Source organism: Mus pahari, chromosome 1, assembly GCF_900095145.1.
Source record: "Mus pahari chromosome 1, PAHARI_EIJ_v1.1, whole genome shotgun sequence".
Classification (NCBI taxonomy): Eukaryota; Metazoa; Chordata; class Mammalia; order Rodentia; family Muridae; genus Mus; species Mus pahari.
In genome coordinates, this window is record NC_034590.1 from 108868138 (window position 1) to 108894033 (window position 25896).

The following is a 25896-nucleotide window of genomic DNA, read 5'->3' on the forward strand; positions in this document are numbered from 1 at the left end:
CACCTACCAGGCTTGCCACTCTGCTTCTGTCACCTCTGTCACTTTCCTGGGTGGACAGAGTGGGCTCAGTGAGTGGGAGCAACTCCAGATCTTTAAAGGGAGGTTTTGCACGTGCCTTGCATTTACTGGGAACTGCAGGGATGAAAACATCCACAGAGAAGTACAAATAGGACAGAAGGAAGCACCATGTGGAGTGTACCACATCCAGGGTGTGCACACCACGGAGTGTACACGGCCCAGAGTTGTCTGGTGTAAGAGGAGCCCAGGAGACCCTGATATTGCAGCATCTTATGAGGCTATGCCAGTGCCTGGCAAACACCGAAGTGGATGCTCACAGCCAGCTATTGGATGGAACACAGGGTCCCCAATGGAGGAGCTAGAGAAAGTATCCAAGGAGCTGAAGGGGGCTGCAACCCTGTAGGTGGAACAAAAATATGAACTAACCAGTACCCCCAGAGCTTGTGTCTCTAGCTGCATATGTAGCAGAAGATGGCCTAATCGGCCATCACTGGGAAGAGAGGCCCCTTGGTCTTGCAAACTTTATATGACCCAGCACAAGGGAAGGCCTGGGCCAAGTAGTGCGAGTGGGTGGGTAGGGAAGCAGGGGCGGGGGGGGGGGGTATAGGGAACTTTCAGGATAGCATTTGAAATGTAAATAAAGAAAATAAAAAAAAAAAGAATACTTAAAATTCCAAAACTATAAATTTAAAAAAAAAAAAAAAAAAGAGGAGCCCAGGAAACAAGCAGAGAGAGGATGCAGGGGCAGAGAGATCAGCTCTCTATCTATCTATCTATCTATCTATCTATCTATCTATCTATCTATTTATTTATTTATTTATTTTTACATGTATGTGTGTTTGACTTGCATGTATATGTGTATACCACATGTGTACCTGGTGCCTGAAGAACCAGAAGAAGTAGCTATAAGGAGCAGACAGAGCAAGCAGTGTTTTCTCATGGCCTCTGCATCAGCTCCTGCCTCCAGATCCCACCCTGGGAGTTCTTGTCCTGACTTCCTTCAGTAATGGACTGTGTTGTGCAAGTGGAAGAGAAACACTCTCCTCCCCAAGTTGCTTATGTTTTATCACAACAGAAACCCTTGGACTGTAGTGCAGGCCATAATCCAGGCCAGCCTGGGCTACACAGTGAGATTCTACCCCCAAAAATCAAAGAGAGGGGACAATTAAGGTGAGAAAGACATCTTACTCACATGAAATCAGAAAGGACTCGTGGCCAGCAGGCCCACAGAATAGATGATAAATGTTGAAGGTTGCTCTTGAGACAGCCACCCAAGTGAAGGAGGGAAGGAGAGGAGGGAGGGAGGGAGGGAGGGAGGAAGGGAGGGAGGGGGCTGAGATGGGAAATATGGGGCTGTTTAAGTGCATGTCAGGCATGTAAGACAGATCATCTATGAGAGAGAAGGTCCATCACAAAGGACAGGAGCAAGTGCGTCCTCACTTCGAGGCCTTGGAACCTGATAAGAGTGACAGCCAAGAAATGTCAGACCTGGAGTGTGGCCATCCGGACCCTGGATCACTCATGTATACCTTGGAAGAATCGCACCACAGTAGCATTTCCTCGGGCTTGGAACTAAGTTAAATGAGTTGAAGCAGAAGTAGAAGGCAGTTTTCCAATGTAATTGAAATTCAAAAATCAATTAAGGCCTTCCTGCAGTGTTTTCTGTGTCCTGCACTTCGCTAATGGCAGGAGGTATTTTGTAAACAAGTCTTGCTTGGTGCTGGCCTCTCTTAAAGTGCATTGTGCTTTAATTATCCTATATCCATAATGCACATAACTGGGATTGTAATTGAAAAGCTAATGATTTTTAGAAGCCAAAAGAGAAGTCAGGGCTCTAACAGTGATGTAAACTCATCATATAATTTAATTACCATGAAGGTTTATTGATTGACTTCTGAAACCATTCAGATATAGAAAAAGAATAACTTAATAAATTTAATAATTAAAACTAGATGTTATTTTAAGTTGATTTCTATATTATCAAAACTCAGTCTGCAAACTATATGTTATCCAGAAAAAAAAAAAAAAAAGAAGCATCTAGATTATGTAGGCTTTAAGTCTGAGAGGGTGGTACCTCAGGGATGCCAGTGAAGGTCTAGGGGCCTGCAAGGGAAGCCCCATCCTCACCTAGTGATATCTTTATTAACTGTGCAGAAAGTCTCAGGGTTGGCATCTTTTCTCATCACAGCAGAGGTGTGTGCTGGGCACAGCACGCTGCATGAATTCTGCAAGACTGCATTGCACTCTCCTGTCCATACACCTCTTTCCACAGTGAAACCAACAGCAGGACTTGCTTTTCCCATCCGTGGCTGTCAGCCACCCAGGATAACGTGAGATTGGGCCAAACAGCCATCTGCTGGTCGTGCAGTGTCTCAGACAGGCATCTGCTGGTCGTGCAGTGTCTCAGACAGGCATCTGCTGGCCGTGCAGTGTCTCAGACAGCCATCTGCTGGCCGTGCAGTGTCTCAGACAGGCATCTGCTGGCTGTGCAGTGTCTCAGACAGACATCTGGCCGTGCAGTGTCTCAGTTCTGCTGTGGTACTTTGTCTATTTTTAGTGCTCACTTGATGTCTTCGGTCAAGATTGAATGGCCTGTCCTGGGGAGCACTGTCCATGATCAGCTGCAGGACATAGTGGAGAATTCGTCCTCCCCGCTCTCTTTTACTATTCATTTTTCTGACTTCAGTTGTCCAGCCCCTCTGATATCTCAAAGGGAGTGTGAAGAGACAGTTAAGTCATGCATGGTCAAAATGACTCAGAATTCACACTGAGTGTGGATTTGGCTGCCTGCATCACTATTGGCTTCTATATAATGGAGGCTTATGCTTTGTCTCCAGTGCTCTTAGCATGGTGGTCACATTGTAAACCTGTGCTCACCCCTAGGTTGCAACTTGTCCTTGGCTTCTCCTCTGTGGCCACCCATTGTCCCCTCTGACCAGTCCTTGTCCCTGTTGTCTGCTTTGTGCTCCCTACTTATTATCCCTTACCCACCCTTTGTTCTCTGTCTAGCAGTTCTTCCTGCCTGACACTCATGGGACTGGGCCTTCATCCCCGCTCTCTCCTCCACCCCTAGTTCTTGTTAGTGGGTCCATCGTTTTAGGACAGCACTTCCCACATGCTCACACTCAGTGGCTACCCAGGCCTCTGATATGACCACTGTGCTGGATAGTTTTGTATACACTTGACACAAGCTAGAATCATCAGAGAGGAGAGAACCTCAGTTGAGGAAATGCCTCTATAAGATCCCGATATAGGGCATTTTCTGATGTGGGAAGAGGAACAGCTCATTATGGGTGGTGTCATCTCTGGGCTGGCGGTCCTGGATTCTATAAGAAAGCAGGCTGAACAAGCCTGTGAGCAGCACTCACCCATGGCTTCTGCATCATCTCCTGCCTCCAGATCCCTGTCCTGCTTGAGTTCCTGTGCTGACTTCCTTTGATGACAGTGATGTGGAAGCATAAGCTGAATAAACCCTTTCCTCTCCAAGTTGCTTTGTTGTATTTCATCATAGCAATAGTAACCCTATCAAGACAACCAGCTTAACTGTCTCTCTGTTCCAGGTTTGGTGGTGCCCACTGTGGCTGCCAGGCTTTCTAGCTCGCTCCTGGGCTCCTATTCATCTACCTTTCAAATACAGCTTAGGATCACATGCCTAGGGATGGCACTGTCCACAGTGGACTTGTGCCTCCTGCATCGATTAACAAGCAAGAAAGCGCTCCACAGACAGGCCTACAGGCCTGTCTCACTGAGACAGTTCTTCAGTTAAGGTTCCCTCTTCCTAGTTGGTTCTAGTTGCATCAAGTTGACAATAAAAACAAACCAGTACTCCTTACACACACACACACACACACACACACACACACACAGCCCAGGTGTCTCATCCTTAGGCTTACTTACCCTGCCCATCATTGTCCACACCCTCAGGGTATGTGCCCCTCCTACAGCCCGCCTTCAAGACTGTCTTGTGCTGTTTTGACTGCTCTACACTATGGTAATGTGAAATGTTAACAGGCCTACTAATCTGGTGGAAATTATTGTAGTCCAACATGAGATATTAAGTGGCTGTTGTGTGTAGTGTTTACCCTCACTGTCAGGATGACTTGTGCTTTGCCCTGGCAGACAGGGCCCTGCCCTTCCCAGGCTGCCTAATTGGAGATGCAACAACCAGGAGCTGTGACAGGGTTCAGCACCCCATGTACAACATGCCAGCTCCCATGGTGCATGCTTTATAAAATGCTCCTTAATTCAGGGACAGAATATCATTAACTTTGTAAGTGGATGAATACAGTGGACAACCAATTTAATTAACTTCTAATGCCGGCTGTTGGATGGGAGATGGAATGAAATTATGTGTGCATCGCTCGGGCCAGTGGCCAGCCTGGATGGGGCTTGGTGCTGGGGGTCAGGGGTGGGATGGGGGAGCGGCTTTCTGCCGTTATCTCCTGTCCAGCCCTAGAAGCCCGAATGTTTCAGCTCTCAGTTTGTGTAGGTTACAAAGGAGGACACCCTGTGACAGCGACATGCTAAATGCTGCCTTTCCCACGTGTCCCCGCGAAGTATGCTAGGGAGACAGGCAGTAATGCTGTCTCATCCAATTAGATTGGCTGCTCGTGAGTTTATTATACAAGGAAGGATCGATAAAGCTCTACATTGATTGAAACGAAAGCTTTGTTTCATTTATTATTGTTTATAATCTAATGAATGTTAAAATAACTTTGCCCTGATTTATTACTCAATCTGTTAAATTGTTTTAAAGCCAGTACACTCAGGGCTTACCTTTGGGGTATGGTCAAAAAAGTACTTTTTGTGAATACACTCAGCTCTTCAGAAGCTGTGCTTTAGGTCATCTTTGAGACTTCAGTAGACAGTTGAGTATACCAGGCAAGGCTATTCAGCCAGCGGGACCCCAAGGGCACTGTGCTGATGGACTTCCTCCAGGCACTAATCACATCCCTGCCCTCAATGAGCCTCCCTCTATAAGGAGATAGTCCGAAGATAGGCAGACAGTGGGGTATGCAGCATTTCGAAGGAATAGTGGGGTGCTGTGCTATGCTGCTTGGAGGAGATAGTGTTTCCATGGCGACGTGGAAAGCAGAGGCTCCTGTGAGAATCACCTGGAAGAGGAGAAACAAGGCATGTCATGACCCCAGTGGCAGAGACCTTGACTAGCCCATGCTTCCTGACCAGCAGTGCTGGAGCCCCGTGAGTGACAGGCATGCTGATTTGTGTGAGCACACAGGGCAGAGGGTATGTACTTAGAGGAGGCTGGCGGACTCCTGGCTGCAGAGGAACCTACAGGGGCAAACCCATTTGGAGCTGATGGCTTAGCATTGGCAGAAAAAGGAAATTAGAGATAGACAGTGGGTCTATGGTCCATCTGATTTGTAGATGAAGTAGAGATAGATGTTGACGAGACAAGTGGCAAAGTGGGGATGCTGGAGGAGTTAGGGAAGACCATACTTTCCAGGGCAGCAAGAGGAGAGGAGGGATAGCTACATCCAGAATTAGAGAGATTCCGGTTCTGGGAGACCAAAGGGGGATTGTGCAACCACCAGGGGATCTTTTAGAAAGGACCAGTGCATTGCATATGACCTTATCAACCAAAGATGGAGTGAAGGCCACCCTAGAAGGAGGAAGAGAAAGACAGAAATGAGGAAGAGGAGGAGGAGAAGGAGGAGGAGGAAACTCCTGAGAAGAGAGTGTGATACCTTAGAACTCAGCAATAAAAGTGCAAACCTATTGTCCCATCAGTAAGGAGGCTGATGCAGGAGACAAGCCTGGACCATAAGACCCCGTCTTTAAAAAGGAAGAGAAGCAGGAAGGGCGACAGGCCTGTGTCTGCATTGCTGAGGGAAATGCCTGTCTGATTTGCAATTTGAGCACCATTGAAGAGTTAGAACAGAGTGATATTTTGGAGGTGAAAACAGAAACACATTTGGAAGCAAACTTTGGTTTGTTGTTGTTGTTGTTGTTGTTTTTATTTTTTAAGCAAAAATACTAAACACAGTATTAGCAAGCAGTATTCCACAGGATAGGAAAACATGCTAAGATCAAGTTGGGTTATGCCCAGAATGCAAGACAGGCATATTCATACAGGAACCTCTATTGGGGGGTTGATCCTGAGAGATTGTGTACCCCTAATGGCTGCACAGTGGAGTGAGGCTACCTCCTCTCCCTGTGATGAGGCATCTGCCAGGTGTAGGGGAGGTATATGTGTTTAGTCTACTCCTAGGGAAGAGTGGGTGAGGTATGGGTGGTTGAACCTACTCAGGGTCTATTATTCTGTCAGTTCTAATCTGGAATACCTAAGATCTCTGGTTGTAGCCCTAAAGATTACTTATTGTTGTATCGTACAAAGCTTTTTTTCTGCTCATAGATTGATTTTATTTAAAAAAGTAAAAATGTGGAGCTGGAGACACTTTATCCATAGAAACAGTATGGTACAGTCTTAAGTGAGGCACTGCTTACCCAATTCTGTATTGCCTTTAATGAACACAGTTGGCCTATGCGGAGAAGACCCTGGTCTTTCTGCTATGGCCTCATGGTCCAATGCTCATCCATCCCAGCAGTGCTCACAGGCATGCTGGGTGCTTTCAGTACTGTGCCCACAGGGCTGTGGAAGCTGCCCATCATTGTTACAGGGCATCTGGCCACAGGTAAAGCAGGCTGTTCCCACCTTAGGATCACATGTAGGAGATGCTTGTGTGGTCTCCTCATTCATAGGATTTGCGAGGCAAATGGCACTGAGTATCTCTGTTGATGGATCCATATGACTTGAGTTTAGGACTAAGCTATTTCCTGGAAGAGTGAGCCGCACACAGGAGCCTAGGTTAGTAGTGTGTTCTTTGCTGCTGATATCTCAACAGAAATGATAGATTGCTCAAACCAATTTGTCACATTTGTTTGAGAATACACAGTGATAGAGGTGTTTCTAATTAATAGTTTAATGTCTCTTCTGTGTGGGCTCCTGCTCTAGACCATGAGACTCCCAGGCTTGTAGGTGGCCATAGCAGGAGTACAGCAAAGCACATTGCTTCTTCTCTCTGCGTTGAACTTGCAAACAGTAGTTGGCCACTGTTGTTCTGACTCTCCTGTGTATGCAAGCTGGGCATACCTTTGTTACATTCCACAAATGGAGATCTGTGGTTGGCTGCACTCTCCGAGTCTAGATTGTGTCTGTGAATTGCTATACTCCTCCTAAGGCTAGAGTGTATCTGGTTGGCTGCACTCCCCCTGAGGTTGTGTGTCTGTAGATGGCTATACTTCCATTGAAATTAAAGTGTATTTGACAACACTGCCAGTGTGGCTGATGGTGGCTGGCAAGCAGGTCCATTTGACTAACTAGATCTCCTGTGTACATTCCCTGTCATGCACCCACTTGGCTGGGAGTCTGGACTCTAGGCCAACCTTAGCATCACGACACTGAACGTGTTGGGAGTTCTGAGTTTGCCGCCCTGGCCTTCAGGGATAGCAGGGCTCTCGGCCAACACTTAGAGCAGTGGCAGAAACACAGTAGAGGGTGGCTGCTGCTGCTCATTAGCAGAAAATTAATAAGCACTGGTGACAGGTTTATAAATATGTAAAGTGTGTTTTAATTGTTTATAGCAGAAGATGCAAGGAGTCAATACTCCACAATGTGAAAGACATACTATCAACATGCTCTATGTTCGGGGGCCTTCTGGTGGCAGCCCACAGTACACCACCACACAGACCCTGTGTCCTGTGATGGATGGAGTCCTGGATGTATTGATACAGTGGCGAGAACCCTGGAAAGTTGGTTTGAACTTTAGCTTTGTATATTTACTAGAGCTAATAGTGGAGTTTCTGATTCTAAGAACTGCAGTTTTGATGTATTCATTGCAGTTTATTTCTATTTTATCATAAACTCACAATATCATGCCAGCCTTCTCATGTAGGAGGCAAGGCTTAGTGTTTAAAGTGGTCTTCATTACACTCTCTCATCTTTCTTCACCTGGGGCAGATAGAGAGGCATCCTACACAGGGCTGTGTATCATATGGGCCTGGAGCAGGTCTTAGGTTCATGCTGAACTCAGCCCTCCAATGTTCTCTTCTGGCCATAGAGGAGGCTCAGTCCCTGCATCTATTTGAACCATGGTCTTTTCTACTGATGCAACCTCAAGAAGGTTAACTGAAGGCTGGCTCCTTCCAGGTTTGTCTGCTGTGAAGGTGCCTTATTTACGCATGTCTGAGCAGAGGAACATGTAACTCAGTGGGTCTGGCTGGACCATCCACAGAGCAGAGGCATCTTCCTGCCACAGTACAAATGGGGACAGAGGATGTGAACCAGGAGAGCCCTGGAAACTTCTGGAGTCAAGGGTCAGTGTGATGAGCACAGCACCTTGTGAAGGGGTGTCTGGCAGGATGAAGGTAGACAGAAAGAGGAAAGGGAAGAACCCCCAGACTTCAGGGGACCCCAGATCCTGGGGTTGAAAGCATGGAGTGAGCTGTGAGGGAAAGCAGAGGGCTGGAGGATGATCAATAGGTCTCTGGGGATTGAGGAAGACAGAAGATGCCATAAAGAAAGAGTGGGATGAAGCCTTGCCCCACCCCACTCTTGAGGCCAGTATGATTTCAGGAAGCAGGTAGAATTCCACATACTCATACACCACATGGGGTCCAGTTTCATGAGGATGTCATATGAGCAAACCCATACACCAGGCAGCTCAAATACAAGGCTTAAGTGGAGTTTCCTGCATTGGTAATCAAGGTTTTGTTGAGTGTGGTAGCCAGGCGCAAAAGTCTACACCAAGTAGTATTACAAAAGAATTTGAGCTTTACCTTTGAAAGGCCAAAAAAGCCATCTGTGCTGCTAGCAGACATGGCCTTGGCCTCCTACTTTGCTGTCTTTGGGGTCCAGTGGCATGTGTAGACCAGGCTGTTCCTATGTGGATGTCAAGGAAGAACGACCGAACCCATCCTTGTGTGGGCATTGGGCTGGGCCACCAGATCTGTTCCTTGTAGACCCTGAGCTGGGGGACAGACCTTAGACTTTATGGACACTCTAGCCAGGGGGAAGCAGACTGTTCCTGTGTGAACACTGAGTTGCGGTCAGACCAGCTCTGTGTAGACATTGAGGTAGGGACCAGATCCATCTTTATGTGGACACTGAGTCAATGGACTAGATTGTTCCTGTGGGGACATTTGTGGTGGGAATTGACCAACTTCTATACATACTTTGGTTCATATTATTGAAGCCATTTCTTTTTGTACTCCGTTTCTCATAATAGTAAATCCCATCTGTGCCTGTGCTGTGGTCATAGCATAGATGGTAATGGGTGTTAAGCTGTGGGATCAGATGAATGAAGCCTGGGGAGATGAGCCTTGATCTCCTAGGATACCGTGAAAATGTATGCAGCCTGGAATGGTGCAGCTTGGGACAGCAGCCCTGTGAGGAGACTCAGAAGCTGTCTGCTTGGTGGTTGGATAGTACTGCCCGGAGCTGACTAGTTCACCTCTACACTGTGCTGGGTGCTGGTAGGTGCTGGCCTGCCTGAAGCCACTTCTGCCTCAGTGCTGAGACTGAGTGACAGTTTGTCTCCTTGCAGAAGCTTCTTTTGTGGCTGGGCGCCTCACATAGTAGACAGCCCATACTGCCCTGACTCTGTGTTTGTCTTTCCTCCTACAGGCACTAGGAAGCTTTTATTTTCTCCACGAATCCTTAAAAAACATCTACCAGTTTGACTTTAAAGGTAAGACTCTATGCCGGCTGCCACGATCTGTTTTTACAGCCCACCTGGGTCCCTCTAGCTCTGTTGTCATGATTAGGCCTGTATGGTCTGGGTTTGATGCCACTTGCACATCTTGAAAACCTGGTACCCTGGCCTCCCTGAGGAGAGGTGCTGCTGGCTTGCCCTGCCTGTCCTGGGTCACAGGCCAAAGCCCCTGCTCTTTCCTGCCCATCTCAGTGGGCTCCAGCTTCCTTAGAGTACTCAAAGGACCTAGTGGCCCTTTGAAATGTGAGAAAATGAATGGTGTAGGAGGATTGCATGTTTTAGAAACAGAGGTAGACATACTTGTGGAAATTTCTGGCTGTCATTTAGTAAGTGGTGCTGGCCCTGTACTGTTTGAATGAGCATCACTGCTAATGTTGCTCTTTCCACAGGTCATCTCTGTGGAGTCTTTCGGGATACATGTTACCTCAATGGAAGGGATTTCCCCAGGGCCCCATTTACCTATTTCATGTTATTGCTTCTAAGTGAACCTTCTTGGACTCCGTGCTGGACTGGGACCAGATCATGCCGCTTGGGAAACACACTGAGTTCATGACAATTGTGAGGGTAGCTAGTCTACAAAATGTTCTCATTCATTTAAGCGCTTGGTTCCTAGCTGGTGACTCAGTTTGGGGTAGGTAGTTGTAGAGCCTAGCTGGAGGGTAGTGGGTCACTGGGGCATAGCATTGGGGTTTATCCCAATTCTGCTTCCTGATCTCTAGGTGTGAGCAGTTTTGCCATCAAAGCCTCAAGCCACCCCTGATGCCACTCCTGCCAAGGCTTTCTACTGTGATGTATTGTACTTTCAAACCCCAAGCCAAAATATTGCTTTTTAAAGTTACTTCTTATCATGTATTTGTAACCAGTGGAATGACCACTGCCATCGGCTGCTTCAGATTCACTGTTGGTATTTACCCAGAAAGCTTCCCCTAGAAGACGGGGAACTGTCTTCCCTACATGGCTCTAGCACTCTGTCCTACCTTGTACTGAGCAGGATTCTTGCCAGCAGAGTGGTTGTCCCTTCTGCAGGTGCTTCTCAGTATAGCATTTGTCTTTCTCACCAAGCATGTGGCCAGGAGGAGGTGACCAAGGCTGCTTTCCCATGACTCTATGGACATGAGGTACCAGTGCATGTCCCCAGCAGTGACGTTTAGATGTGGACTATTCCCTTCAAATCTAGGGTAAGACACAGTACCCAGTCTCTGTGTTCGAGGCCAGCCTGGTCTACAAGGTGGTTTCAGAACAGCCAGGGCTACACAAAGAATCCCTGTCTCAGTGGGGAAACAAAAGAACATCAAACCCAAGAGATTCTGAATCCATAGAAACCATTTGCATATGTATTTAACTACTAAATGAAGTCAGTCATATTGTGCTTTGCTAACACACAGTTCACTCTGTCAGACTTTACCCAGGAGACTCTTGTTGCCAGTAGGGGCAAAAGCAGAACCAGTGTGGGCATGTGCTAAGCACGCTTCTATCCAGGGTAAGGCTTGACTCAGCAAATATAGTGGTCCGGCCTGGTGGCAGCTGGCACTCATGGAGCCTACAGGGTCATCTCAGGGTAAGGTAGGCACACAGTACTTACAGTCCTGGCTTGATGTGAGCTATTGCAAGAAGTCTAGACTTTGTAAACATCCTGAATAAAACTAAGAGTTAGTAACACAATTTGGAAAAGTGAGAACCTAGTCAGAATTTAAGGAGTCCCTGAAAGAGCAGCAGAGGATAGAGGGGACTTCTACTTTCTGGTCCAGTAGACAATGTTTGGAAGGCTCGGTGTCCATTCTCAAAGATGCAAGCAGAGCTGCTGGTTTTGGATCTAACAGGAAATAAGGACACAGGGCAAACCCATCCCCCAGCAGACATGTATGTGCAGGGGCATGCTCACCAGGAGCAGGCATGCTCTGGAACTGCAGCTGGTGGGCATGCATGTATAGCAGGAGTCAACTGGGGTCCTGAGGGCTGATGTGGATGAGCTTGGAGAGGAAGCAGCCTCATTCCCATGTGTTTGAATTTTAATTCTAAGAGCCCCAGAGAGATCTCATAGTCAAGGCCGGGTGCTCCCGTCCCCTTCACAGGGCCTGCCTGCAAGGAAAACAAGTCCCTAGCTAACTGGGCTATCATCAGAACCCATCTGGCCAAGAAAGTGACACTCAACTCCAACTTCTAGCCCTCTTGCCTTGTATGAAGTGGGGGCTGCTGAAAAGTGGAATCACCACAGCCTGGTGAAGACTTAGTCGAAGATCAGTGCTGTTCTGTCTCTGTGAGAAGATGCCTCCCTGGAAATCCTCAAGCAGCAGAGGATAGCAGGGGGATGGGAGATTGAGTGTCTGACACTATAGCCATAGGGCACATGGCCTCAGCCCCACAAATCTGTCTGCTTCTTTGATCCAGTGGCTCATGTTCTGTCTTCAGCAACATGCTAAAATCATAAAAATCAGGCTAACGAGACGAACCAAGTCTCTGACACAGACTCAAATATGACAGAGATCTGGAGCAATTGTACTGGGAATTAAAAACAAGTGTGGTCAGTGCACCCAGGACTGAGGTGCAGGAAAGTAGGAAACAAAATTCACCATAAGTGGGGAAAAAAGTAAAATTTGGAGGCAAATACAGGAAATCAGAGAGAATTGGTTCTTAGAGAAGATCTGTTAAAGTGATCAACTGTTAGCCTTATGAACCAAGAACCAAAAAGAAAGACACAGAGTATTGATAACAGAAATGAGTAAGAGACCACTGAGAAGTGAGTAAGGGACCACTACTGATAACATGGTAATATCAGAATGTTATAACAAGCCTGTGCCTATAAGCTGTGCTTATAAGTTTAGTAATATGGTGGAACAGCTGTAGGGGTATCACAGTCTGAATATTTGTACAAGGGCTTTGCAGCTGAAAATACCTACAACTATGAATGAAGTTAAGTCAGTGGTAAACCTTCTGAAAAAGCCTGCCAGGCCTGGGAGGGCTTACTGGTGAATCTACTGAGGGAAACTACAGTCTTCTCTACAAAGTTCCCAGGTCCAAGCCAAGTAGTACCTGGACCTGCCCTGGAAGGCCAACACTGCTTGAATCCCAAAACCAGACCAAGGCATTTGAAAAAGGGAGAATGGCATACTACTTCATGAAAATAAAATGTAGACGGTCTTAGGAAGACAATAGCAATGTGTAAGAAGAGGTATACACAATGATTGGGGTTTACATTGGCCAATAAAATTGCTGACACCATCTGTTAAAGACAGAAAACGTCATGACTGGGTCAATAGAAACAGAAAAAGCATATGGCAGGATTCAGCAACTACTCGCAGCAAACTAGGAATCTCTATCCTCCACTGGACAAGAGAATCGGCTACAAAGCCCTCCAGCATGCATCAGAGTCAATGAGAAACTAGAAAAATGAATGGTGTGTCATTATAGAGGAATGCTGGTCAGCCACCAAGAGAAGTAAGCAGGTGAACCATGCTGGTGTAGGAACTTTGCACTGCAGGAGTCCAGCTGTGACTATCTGGTAATGGCAGAACTCTAGAGACAGAGAGCATGGCTAGATGGAGTGAAGTGCTCTGTGAGGGTGCAGAGGACCTTTGTACAGAAAAACTGGTGCATGTGATTCTGTAGCAGTGGGTACATGACATTTGTCTGCATTTACCAAAACCCGTAACACAGCAGCACAAAAGCAAAGCCTGAATGAAGTACACTGGACTTCAGTGGGTATCACGGTCTATGCTGATGTGCACAAATGCACATGTGGGATCAAGCACATATTCACATATGGGAAGGGCACATGTGTAGTCTTTATTGGCTCTGAAATGACCTTTTAAAGATGTGCCTTCCCACCCCAGTTTCTTCCTCATCCTCAGGCAATATGACAGCTGCTGGATTCCTTCTGAGTGAGGGAGACACTGCCTATCCACCCCAGGTGCTGTGTTCTTGCTCTGCTATGGCCTTTTCTCTCCAAGTGAGGGAGACACCACTGTTCTTTGCAGTGAAGGTGGTGGTGGTAGCTTCAAAGCCCAGCATGCTCATGTCCTTTGTCTAGTATCTGCAGGAATCTGGGGAATAGAGTAGGAGGCCCATGATGCAGTCAGCTCAGAGTTGACCTAGGACAGCTCCTATGGGCTTTCAGATTCCTGTTCTATTAATCATGCACCGTCAGCACAACCCACCCAAGATCACAGACCTGAGTGGGAACCCCTGGCCCTAGCTATTTCCTTAGAATTGAAGCTTTGTTTTTGCCTGGGTTAAACGTCTACCTATTTATGTCTGGAACAACATCTCTCAGCCAGCTCTTGTGGTCCCACTCTTCTTGATAGTATGGACAGCACTCCAGACAATGAAAGTCCTGCTGCTCCTAGAATTTAAGGACATGTTAATGTCTGGGCAGCCGCCAGGCCAAGACTAGTGTCTGAGAACCTGTTTCACAACCCAAGAGCTTCTTTTTTAGCTTGAAATCTTGGGGTGCTTGGGCTGGTAACATAGGGAACAAGACTGTCTAGGCTATGACCTGACCTTGGAGGCCAAATGTTATCTGAACCTTCTGGCACCTTGCGGGCCAGCACTTCTCTTGTCCGGCCAGTGAAGGCTCTGAGAAATACATTCTCATGCTTCTCAGGTATCACTGAGGATGTGGGACACTTGTCCCTAGCAAGGACCTCCCTCAGTCCTGCCTGTTGAAGGACTCAGACTAGGACCTGCCACAGTTCTGTCAGTAAGGAGGGGTAGGGTAGCAGCTAGCAGGGCAGGTCTGAAGGATGCCTGCCCTGAGTCTCTGTCTATATCTCGTGTGAATACTGTTCCTTGGGATATGAGTGATGTTTTTTGTGTGTGAAGAGGAAATCAATGTTATTAAATAAATTCATGTGAAGGTCTGAGTGAATGGTAATTCCACAGCCCTCTTAAATATATTCACGGCTTTCAAAGAGGGTGCCAATTAGCCCCTGTAAATCTGCAGGCTGGGAGCTCTTAGGGGATAATGAAGTAGAGTGTCAGGTTCCAGGTCATGGAACAAGAATTTATGAGCCACAGGCACCTCTGGAGCAGCAGTTGGCCTCTTGCCTGCTTGGAGGCACTGTGTGACCCAGGGGCTGCTGTGGTAGGCTTGGCATCACCCAGTAGCATGAGGCTAGATGTTAGGGTGCACTGATGGTGTTAATTCACGCCCTTCTGTCTGTCTTTTCCAGCTAAGAAGTATAAAAAAGTCACTGGCAAGGAGATCTATTCGGACACTTTGGAAAGCACACCCATGCTGGAGAAGGAGAAGTTCCCGCAGGACTACTTTCCTGAGGTGTGTGAGGACTCGTGTCTCCTCAGCAGCACACTGATTATCAGAATGAGTGAGTCAGAGGCCGTGTAGGTTTGGACTGTCCTTCCACTCTCAGCAGTTACAGTTAGCTGTCACACTGCAGGGCTCTTTCCTTGGAGTTCGTGGTGATCTGAACTATCCCGAATAAGGGCACCGAGCACGTAAGAGCTCAAGTTCTGTTGTCACTATGCTAAAAATGTCACTTCGAGACAGAAGAGCCATTCTCCAAAGGGAAGGAAATGTCTTCGTTCTCTTGGGCTGACACAGTGGCTCGGAGTCACTGTGTGCCTTGATGTGCTGTTTCTTATGTGCTGTGATGTGCAGGTACTGTTCATCATAGGCTTTCACCTTCATGGGGTTGCTGGAGTGAGAGCCAAGTCCCAGCCAGTGAAGACACAGCAGCTAACAGAACGGGTGGCTTAATGCTACATCATTCTAGCAGTTGTACCTGCTTAATAAGAGTTTGGAAATTCAAAAGCCAAAAGCTACGTTTTTAACTCTACTCACTTGAGTAGCTTCCATCAGGCTTCATTTGGCCATTTTGCCCTGACCCGTGTGTTGAGGTACAGTAGGTGTCAGATGCCCTGGCTGGAAGTAGGAAGAACAAGAATTGGTCCCTGATGGCTACAGGCAGTCCACATGTGTCCCACCTTTGCTGTGGTGTTTGGGGCAGTCCAGCCAGTTCCAAGGACTGTTCTGTGGTTCCCTCTCATAGGTAACTGCTCTATGTAGGTAGTTCACTTGCTCAGAGCTAGGGCTGTTTGTTTGTCTGTTTGTTTGTTTGTTTGAATGCAAGATCCCAACTTCAGTAACTTGTATTATAATTGTGCCCTGAATGAAGGGATCATGGCTGCCTCTAACCAGCTTATGGCTTGGCTTCCCCATCCATTGTCCCCAGGCCAAGGATGGTTCAAACCTCTTTGCTCTTCTGGCTCAGGTCTACCCTGGCTCAGTTTGTTTGGCCCTTTTGCTTCGTGCCTCCTAAGGTTCTCCATGGCTGAGGCAGTAGAGCATATGCCCTGTGCTCTGGCTTGAGATGTTTCCTTGCAGGGCAGGATGAGTGCACTGAGAGTTGGGCATAGGCAAGCATGGTGCATGTGCCAACTCCCCGGTGAGTCGGTGTTTGAGGCAGCTCCCCACCATGCATCTCTTTACCCCCCATTAAATACTTCTTTAAACTATCTCAATACTGAGACAAGGAGACAGACATGTGGGCCCCATCGAATGTGAGTGAAGCAATGATTGTATACATTCCCTGGTCTCAGATGTGACTTTACTGACTGTATTCACTCCTGAGGACAGTGTCTGTCCCCTCTCTAAAAGCCCCAAATGTGCCTGGTACTATGATGAACCCTGCACTGTGCTCTGTGTTTTAGTTCCTGTGGGTATTGTTGCACTTTGCATCTTTCATACCTCTACCCATAGCAGCAGATGTGTGGTGCCCCCACAAGAACCCAGGGGTCAGCCTTCATCCCCCACAAACACGTGCAGCCTCCCTGTTATCTTATTCTCGCATCACCCATGAATTCCAGATCTGGAACCCCATCAACTGGCTGACAGAGCTCCTGAGCCTTCGAGGAGCATGAGTGCTCAACTGGGGGGTGTCTTGGCACTCCATGAACTTAACCTTAAGTCATGATCTGTGCCATGACACCACAGTAATTAACATCAACAAAAACTCACTTTAAAGCCACAAACCCCTACGTCCCCTGTCAGTTCTGTGGTGCTTCTTAATTCATAGAACCTCTCAGCATGCTGTGTTCCATTAAGGTAGGGCCTGGGGCTCCAGTACAGAAGTCACCAGCAACAGCTCTGTCCACAGCCTCAGTATCCCCGCCCGGGCTTGCCCCTTAATGCCTTCTGCCAGGCCGTCATTGCACCCAGCACATTTAGGGGAGAGAATTAGTTGAAGACTGATCTCTCTTTCTTTTATTGCCATCACTTAAGGATAATCTAAATGTAATTACTGTGATGGAGGCATAATGCAATTCCAAATAATGACGGCCCTCTGCTTCTAAAACTAACAAAACTTTCTCTGCTGATTTATGGGTGCTTCTGGCTCAGTATGAATTTCAAATGACGCCTCTGGGAGCAACACTCCAGATAACGTGAGGCCATTTTTAAAAAGCAGATTTGTGTAGTCGATCGGACCGAGTCATTTTTTTCCTCTTGGCCGTGGTGAGAAATTGGTTGTTACCATAGATCACAGGCCCTGCTGCATGTGCCCATGAAAGATGAATTAATTCCACTAATGCTCCAAGCAGGCCTTCCTCAGTGGGGCTGCTTGATGATAACCTCCCACAGCTTCTCTTTTCTCCGTTGCGATTTATGCTCTCTCAGTAGATGAAGCTGCCTGGATTCGCAATCCATCTGCTGGCTCAAGGAACCCTATTAACAGGGGACTGAGCAGAGGCCGCACGAGGTGAGCGCTGTGCTGCTTTCCTGGCCTGTGTGGGTTGCCTTTCTGTGGCCATGGCTCCTCTTAAGAGAGAGAAGCCCTGTGAGGGCATGGGCACTACCACCCAGGGATGTGAGATTCATGCCATTCCTATCAGCTCAGAGTTCGTAAGTAAAGGGTTCAGAAGGTGGTTAGGAAGAAATATGGCATGCTAGAAGTGACCTGTCTGAGTTGAGCCCCACCTCCCATCTGCAATGGCCAGGTGACAACTTTGTACATAGGTGCTTCTAGGCCTTCCAAGGCCTTTATTATGGGCTGGGCTCCTGCCCCTATGCCTGTCTGTGTGGACCTTCCTTTCCCTCACAACAAATAAAACTGTAAATAGAATTACTACTTACAACTGTAAGTAGTATTTCCCCTATACAACAAATATGAAGGTGCATATCTGTTTACATGTGCATGTGTTAGTTCCTTTACATGTATTTGTGTGTGCCATATGTAGAGGGTAGTCAGGGAGACCCCACTAAAGAGTCTCCTTGTTAGAAAGGCACCCAATGGTCTGCTGATAGGGGTGGGGCACATATGTTGGCTAGCCCCATGTAGCAACTACCCATGTTTATACTTGACCATAAAAAGGAATAAGTTGTCAGAAAGATGGAACGTTGGTCCAAGAGCAGGAACATGGATCCCAGTTCTCTTCCCTTCTCCGGGCTCCTGGCCGTCTGAGGATGTTTGGGGCTCTTTTCCTCTTAATTCCATTCTTTAAAGAAATTAAACACCACTCACAGCAGTTTAGCACCCTAGCTTATCCAAAATCCTTCTGTCTAGCCCATAGAAACCTTGTTGAATAATGGGTCAGTATTTTATTCTGCTCGAGGTAAGAGATGTTGGAGCAATAGTCTATGGGATGGAAACACTGGTTATATCCTGATGTGCAGTGTAGACCTCCTTTCAGGTCACTGAAGGGCGTATGGGATGCTGAAGGAGGACTGTCTTTTGAAGTAGCTAAGTAGGGCTTGCTGGCCCTTAGGATATGTCCCAATCTAGACCAAGGGTTATACACTGGGAGTGTCAGCTGTGGGAATGTAGCCCTGTAGCTACATCTTGCCATTCTGTCACAGTGTCGGAAATGAGGTCTCAGTGGTCATAGTTGTATTGATGAATGTGCCTCAGAAACAATACATTTTCTGTAAATATTTTACCAAACTGTTGGGTTATACAAATATTAACTGTTGTATTTCTTGAGATTCACCTGGAACTCAGGGAAAGTCTCACATCTAGCTAGACTCCTAATTGCAATTATTACCAACATTTGTTAGAAAATAAAATGCTCATTTTATTGTGTATTTAATTAGTAATTGAGGTTGAAATCAGTGCTCTCTTATGAAAATTTAATTTTAAAAACAATGTATGCATTTGTTTATTCAAGATGCACAGTGCACTGTGTACCCTAATTTACACAAATTTGAAAACTGAGGAGAAAATAATTTCTGGCCCTAAATTCACAAATGCCTTCCATTTGCAATGGCAGTGAAGCTATTGCCCACTGAGTAATTCTAGGCAAAGTGACTGCAGGTGGAATGGGCTTGCTGCCTCTCTGGAAGAACTTTTAGGAAGGGAGAGGGTGATCACAGGATAGGAAGGGAGAGGGTGATCACAGGATGACTGCTCCTCCCTGTGGAGCACATTACTCAGTGCTGCAGAGGACTCTGCATTCTGTGAGCCTGTGCATACTGGACCTTAAGACAAGTGTAGGCCTGCTCTCACATAGCCAAGCTTGCCTGTAGAAGGAGCCACACTATGCTCCATACATGAACTGTCAGGGTACTGGGGGTGCAGTGAGTATGGAACCACACAGGCTGATGCCTGTGCTTGGGAGAGGTAGCCCAGTACCTTTGTACTTCTGGATTCTATATTAGATGTGATGTTAACTATATTAGTCAAGGTTCTCTAGAGGAATAAAACTTACAGAATGAATATCTATCTATCTATCTGTCTGTCTGTCTGTATGTATGTATGTATGTATGTATCTATCTATCTATCTCTATGTATGTATGTATGTATGTATGTATCTATATGTATGTATGTCTGTATCTATCTCTCTCTCTGTCTGTATGTATGTATGTATCTATCTATATCTATGTATGTATGTATGTATGTATCTATCTATCTATCTATCTCTGTCTGTCTGTCTGTCTGTATGTATCTATCTATCTATCTCTATCTGTATGTATGTATGTATGTATGTATGTATGTATCTATCTATCTATCTATCTATCTATCTATCTATCTATAAAGGGAATTTATTAGAATGGTTTACAGGCTGTGGTCCATTTAGTCCAACAATGGCTGTCTACCAACAGAAGGCATAAGAATTCAGTAGTTGTTTAGTCCACAAGAGAAGTAAGCTCTAGTGCTAGTGAAGGAACGGACTTGCTAGTGAGAGTGAGAGCAAGCAGGCAAACAGATCGAGCTTTCTTCTTCCATGTCCTTTATATAGGCTGCAGCAGAGGGAGTGGTCCAGATTAAGGCTGGAGCTTCTCACTTCAGAAGATCTGGATTAGAAATGGGTCTCCCCAACAACCTTTGCCACCTAAGCAGCAGGAGAGCTGGCCCTGCCCCTCACCTGCTGCAGCACAGTAGAGATGGCCCTAGATATGGGGGTTATGGGTGAGCTGACTTGCAGACATTAGTGTGGGAGATCCAGCCTTGCCTCTTGTCTGCTGGGTGGTATGAATGGGGTAGGGATGCCCTCCTCCCCTTCCTGTATCCCTTGCCATCTGTGGTGGGTGGGAGAGCTAGCCCTTGGGTCATGAGAGTGAGAAAACTGTCCCTGCCCCTCACTGGCTGCAACACTTGGGAGAGCAGCCCTGCACCTGGGCATCAGGGTAGAGCTGGCCCTGGAAACTGGGCTTGCTGGTTAGCTGGCCAAGAGCATGAGAGAGGGAGAGCTGGTGGGCTGACCAACTCAGATACCTCTCAAGCTCAGATCCAGGCTTTGAATTGGCTCACCACAGCATTTACCCCATCAGTGAACTACTGGAGCACCCAAAGGGGCCAGTCCTACAGATCCAAAATGACAGGATCCCCATAACATAGGGCAACAACAGGATATCTGAGAGGACTCCCTGGGGAGCTCCGGTACTGATAGACTAGCAGAAGCCAGAAGCCTTGTACTAGAGCATCAAGTCATGACAGTGAACAAAGTGCAAGCAAAGAAGTGTGGACAAAGTACCAGACACTGTAGAGGGTCCCCACCCTGTGCAGCATTCTCTTTAGGGAGGTAAGACACTTGCTCCAGCCTCCCTTTTGTGAGCTGGGGATGTACAGGGCACTGCTCCTTGCCCATAGGACCCCTGCTCCCAATGCTGAGAGGCCAAGAAGTGGCTTTCTTCTGTGGAGCTGTATAAATTAAAATTAAAGTTCACATCTTTCATTCATATACCCTGAGCGCTAGGAAGGCCATTGTCCCATGGGCAGGACTAATGTCAGCAGACTGTTTCATGTGCCTAGCTCCCCTGTGTATGCGCATGAGCAGTCTTGGTTAGTGGTGCTGCAGCAACACTGGGACCAGAAGTTCGGGAGGCTCAGCAGTATGTGCAGTGTATCTGAAGCTGTTGTAGTCAAGAGCAAGGGCCAGCTTCTTCTCCACTCTTTTTCTGTCCCCTTCCCACCACTTTCTCTGCTTTTCTTACTTTTACATTATTTCAGGACCAAGCAGGGGCTTCCCAGACTCTGAATAGTGTTTGTTTGCTTGTTTGTTTGTTTGTTTGTGAGAACACAGGGTAGATGTGGCCATCCCCTCTCTAATCTAGCCTTCAGTTAGCAGTTCTAGCCTGAGAACTAGGTGGTTTGTCAATCACAAGAAGTTATTTTCCCAGTTTTGAATACCCGGTCAGTGCAAGATCCAGGAGCTAGCAGAGCATCTGGTGAGGACTGTATCTTCTTTCAAGGTAGTGCCTGGCTACCTGTCCTCCACAAGCCCAAATAAAGCTCCAGGGTGGCAGAAAGGAGGGAGAGATGAAAAGGCACAGACTCCCTTCATCAAGCCTCTTTGCAAGAAGGACAGGCCCTGATGACAGGATCTCCATTCAGAGCCCCTACATCTTAGCCCCATCATATTCGAGGTTGGCTGTCAACATCAGGATTTAGGGTACACTGAGTATATAGCACCTGCTCTGCCTAGTAGCTGTCCCACATGTGCATAAACACTGCATGCTATGCCACTGCTGAGAGTGGCATCTAGTGTTAGAATCATGAGTTCGAGGCCAGCCTGGATTGTGTAGCAAGGCATTGTCCCCAAAACAAGCAAACAAGCAAAGCAAGGAATGTCTCTTAGCTGTTGAATGAGCACAGATGAACCGTGTGGCTTCCCATTTCTCTGTGTTTCTCACACTGTAACCTTTACTTTTCAGTGCAAATGGTCAAGAAAAGGCTTTATCAGGACGCGGTGGTGCATTGCTGACTGGTATGTTACATGGCATCTGATTGACTTTCTCCACTCCATAATTTTGAGTGTGGCAAACATGCTACAGACTTGACTCACTTTGAACAGGAACATGGCTGCTCAAAATGCCCCATTACTCCTCTTTTGGCTGATGGACGATGCCATGGGGCACAGTGTTGTCTCCTGTTTTTTGTAAGTTAGATATTCAAGTATTTAGCGCAGAGGAAAGCATGGAGACCTCTTGTCCATCCTCAAGTGTAACCTGTGTGTTCCAGAGCCCACTGCACAATTGGACTGGTAGGAAGGCTTCCCATTAGGTCCCAGGCCACAAAGTTAAGCTCTGCAAAGTTGATGTTATTGGGTACAGGCATCCTAGCTCCATTCACTGGTCCCAGCCTATTCTTCCTTTGGATGAGCATTCTCCATAGTAATACCCACCTTGTCTACCTGAAAACTGCATAAACACTTTTCAGCTCCTGAAATAGAACTGACTAAGCTCTGGTCTCTGTAGTTCTGCTAAGGTACTGGCCCAGGCCCCTAGAGCTGTTCAGGACAATAATTAGAATGGACATGGAAGAGAAGAACAGAGGGTTCCTAAGATAGAGCTACAATCTCTCATAGCCCATTCCAGGAGGTGGCCATCCATCCATGCTGCTCTTTGTCCTTGGTCTCAGGAACCAACTTCTCCCAATGTAGTATGGGAGGGTCACTTAGGGCACAGAGCTAGTGGCTGGATTTTTGGGCTCTCCTTCACATTGCTGCTGAAGAGAAATGATGAGGTATAGTTCCAACACCCTTTAGAAGATGTGGCATGGCAGTGTGTGCCTTTGGGATGGTATGAAGCTGTCACTTGGCAAAGCAGATGGTACATGCTAGCTGGAGATAGCTAGGGTCTTCATAGTGCATGGGAAAGGCTGAAGCAGACCGCACACTAGCCTCTTCAAGTCTATCTGCATGAGGCCACTCAGGCTGCATGTTCAGAGGCAGTGAAAGGACTATGTTTCTACCTGTTTCATGACCCTTTCTTACATGGTTCCCAACAGTAGTTCATCTCCTGCAGTGTGGGCTCTTATGAACAGAGACTCAGAGAGAAGCCCTCCTCCTTGAAGCTGGGTCCACAGCTTACTGGAAGTTCTATAATACTATCTTTCTCTTTTAAGAAAAGCAGTTCTTGTTCACTTAGCCAGAGTACTTATCTTTGTGATGATTTATTGGTGCTATAACTGATGGTTTCATGCCTTCTGGGTTTGGGGAGGCAATGCTGTAGTTCATTCACTCTGAAGTGACTAAGGATAGGTGCTCAAGACTTTGATTCTAAACTGAGGAAGAGGGTAGGATAGAGAGAGGCATAGCTCTGTTCAGTGTAACCTGGAGTTGTAGCTCTTGGTTAACAGTTCCCTTTCTTTGCTCATTACAGTGCCTTCGACTTGGTGAACATTCATCTTTTTCATGATGCATCCAACTTAGTGGCCTGGGAGACAAGCCCCTCCGTGTACTCCGGTGTCAGGCACAAGGCTCTGGGCTATGTGCTGGACAGGTAGGTGTTATACCCTAGCTACTCCTAAGAATGACTATGGCTGTTCTGAGGCTCTTCGTGGTTTCAGTGGTCTTGGGAGTGTCAACTTGTAAAGGATGTAAAATCCCCAACAGCACCCACTGGATGAACAGCCCCTGGGTCAACAGCTTACAGGAAGTTCTATAATACTCTTTCTTTTAAGAAAAACAGTTCTTGCTCACTTAGGCAGAATACCTATCTTTGTGATGATTTATTGGAGCTATACCTGAAGGTCTCATGCCTTCTGGCTTGGGGAGACAATGCTGTAATTCACTCTATCACTCACTGAGGATAGGTGCTTCTCTTCCTTTCTGTGTTCTGTTGCTACGTGTGCAGAGCTATAGATCGACAGTATGGCATCATAGAATTGCCATGGCTGTGTTTAGTTGTGAACTCAAAAATGGATACCCCGGTACTCTGCTAGCCATGGGCAGCATCCTTCCTACAGATCTGTCCCTGTCCAGAGTGTCTGGGGTGTTGAGCTTGGATCAACTCAAGGAAGCTCTGCTGCCCAGATCATCATGTGTTGCCTTCTTCCTGCCTTTGTCTCTTTCCCATCCAGCTGGCCTGGGTGTACTTCATGGGCAAAGGATGATCCTTGGTGAAGGGATGGTGGCCTTAGTGGCTGTCAGGGCTGGAGACTGCCCACCTTCTGCTGGGGCTCCCACCTGCTCCTCTGTGTGTGATGACCTGCATGATCTTGGATGGGTCAGGACTAAATAGACTGTCATCCAGAGAAGATGGTAGCCCTGACTGATAGGATGAATCTGGACCTGGGTACCAGTGTTTATCTGACTTACAGACAGGCCTTCTCTGAAGCCAGACTTTGATCCTTCCTTGTAGTCTTCAAATTGATCTCTTGCCATGTGACAGGGAAGGATCAACTCTGGTTAACTACAGCCACTTGCCACAGACCTGGGCAAATGGTCTTGGTTCCTCCTGATCCTCACACTGTTCCCTAGAGGCCTTGTAACAAGCCAGAGCAGGGTAACATATTGAGCTCAGAGGAGAGAGAGTATGTGGAGTTATGTCTGGCTTGGCTTTAGTCTCCTTTCCTCAGCCCATCCTGACCTCTACTCAGATCTTAGCCTCCCTCCAGCCTATACCTAGCCTCTCCTTATGCTCTCCCCCCCCCCACTTTCCTAGAGCATGTCTTGTGTGTTCCCTTGAAGAAGTGGCCATCTATGAGTCTATGTGTTATGCTGAGCAGAGGATTCTGCAACCCCCAAATCATCAACTGCCCTTGGGACAGTCATATCATTGCTGTGTCACTGAAAGAGGAGACACTAGTTGGGATGTGCCAAGTCTTAACTCAGTCAGGAAGAAGAGTGGCAGGGAGCAGGGTGTTCTCTGAGCCTGTACATGCTTCTTGGAAGATGTTTTGCACCAGAAGGAAAGACAGTCTACCCACGGTACTCATGGAGCCACTTCTCAACATGTAGAATGTTGTTCTTGTACCGTCAAATTCCTGATGGCATAACTAGCAGAGTCTCATGAAAAGAGGTCCTAGGGAGTGTACCAGTTCTGCCCCAACATCACCAATAACCTAGGGAGGTGCCTTGAGGGTCCCTAACATCAAATGAGATACCAAAGGACAGCTGCTACACAAGCCTTGAGCATAAGGCCTATCTCCTCCTTGAGCCTTGTGAGGTAGGGGTGTGTGTGTAGGTGCGTGTGTGTGTATGTGTGTGTGTATGTGTGTGTGTGTGTTCAGTGTTTGGGTGAGTGTGAACATGTTTGTGCATGTGAATGCACACACGTGTTGTGGGGCTTGTACGGGACAAATTTGTACATGCTTGTCTGTGCCGTAGATCAGTGTGCCCCTAAAGTAAGGGGCAAAGCTGAGTCCTCTGGACCATGGTGCCACTGTAGGGTGGGGCTGGAACCACTGACTCCCCTACCATGTCTCCCTGAAATGGCAATTAGTAAGCTTGGTCCATGAGCTCCTCCTTAATGTGCCTATGAAGCTGTGCTCTATACAAGGAGTCAGAAGACAGTCTCACTCCTGTGCCATGATCAAACAAGCACCAGGCTGGTGACCTCTGGAGGCCATGCCATCGCACAGAGAGATCAGCCTAAGGTCCTTCCACTGGTTCCTTTCCTTTGTTGACTTCTCCCAGCCTCTAGTGTAAGAGAGGGTGTCATCTTGGTCCCTGAAGAAGAACCTTAGCTATGGGAAATGGGTCTGATGCTTCCCCTATTGTTACCCAAGTCTGGGGCTTGTCTTGCAAATCTATATGCAGTCATTCTCTTTCATCTGAGGTTAATGCCTGCACAGGTACTGTACCAAGCCTGAAAGCTCACTCAGCATCTACCATGGGATACAGCTCAGGCAATTAGAAATGGGTTCAGGTGCTTTGCCCCAACAAAATGTCCAATTCCTGTCCGTGCCTGTCTTCCCCGCAAGGTCTATGAACCCAGGTACCCTCATCCTTTGATATCCTCAAATCATTC

General features: G+C 47.1%; 1 protein-coding gene across 1 annotated transcript in view; it reads left to right on the forward strand.

The window, feature by feature from the left end:
• Inpp5a (inositol polyphosphate-5-phosphatase A) overlaps positions 1–25896 on the forward strand; it is a 186385-nt gene that overhangs the window by 109682 nt on the left and 50807 nt on the right. Inside the window, exons 5-8 of the mRNA XM_021196094.2 lie at positions 9665–9728; positions 14921–15024; positions 21856–21908; positions 23305–23424. Coding sequence (XP_021051753.1) covers positions 9665–9728; positions 14921–15024; positions 21856–21908; positions 23305–23424 — 341 coding nt within the window. The remainder of the gene's footprint in view (positions 1–9664; positions 9729–14920; positions 15025–21855; positions 21909–23304; positions 23425–25896) is intronic.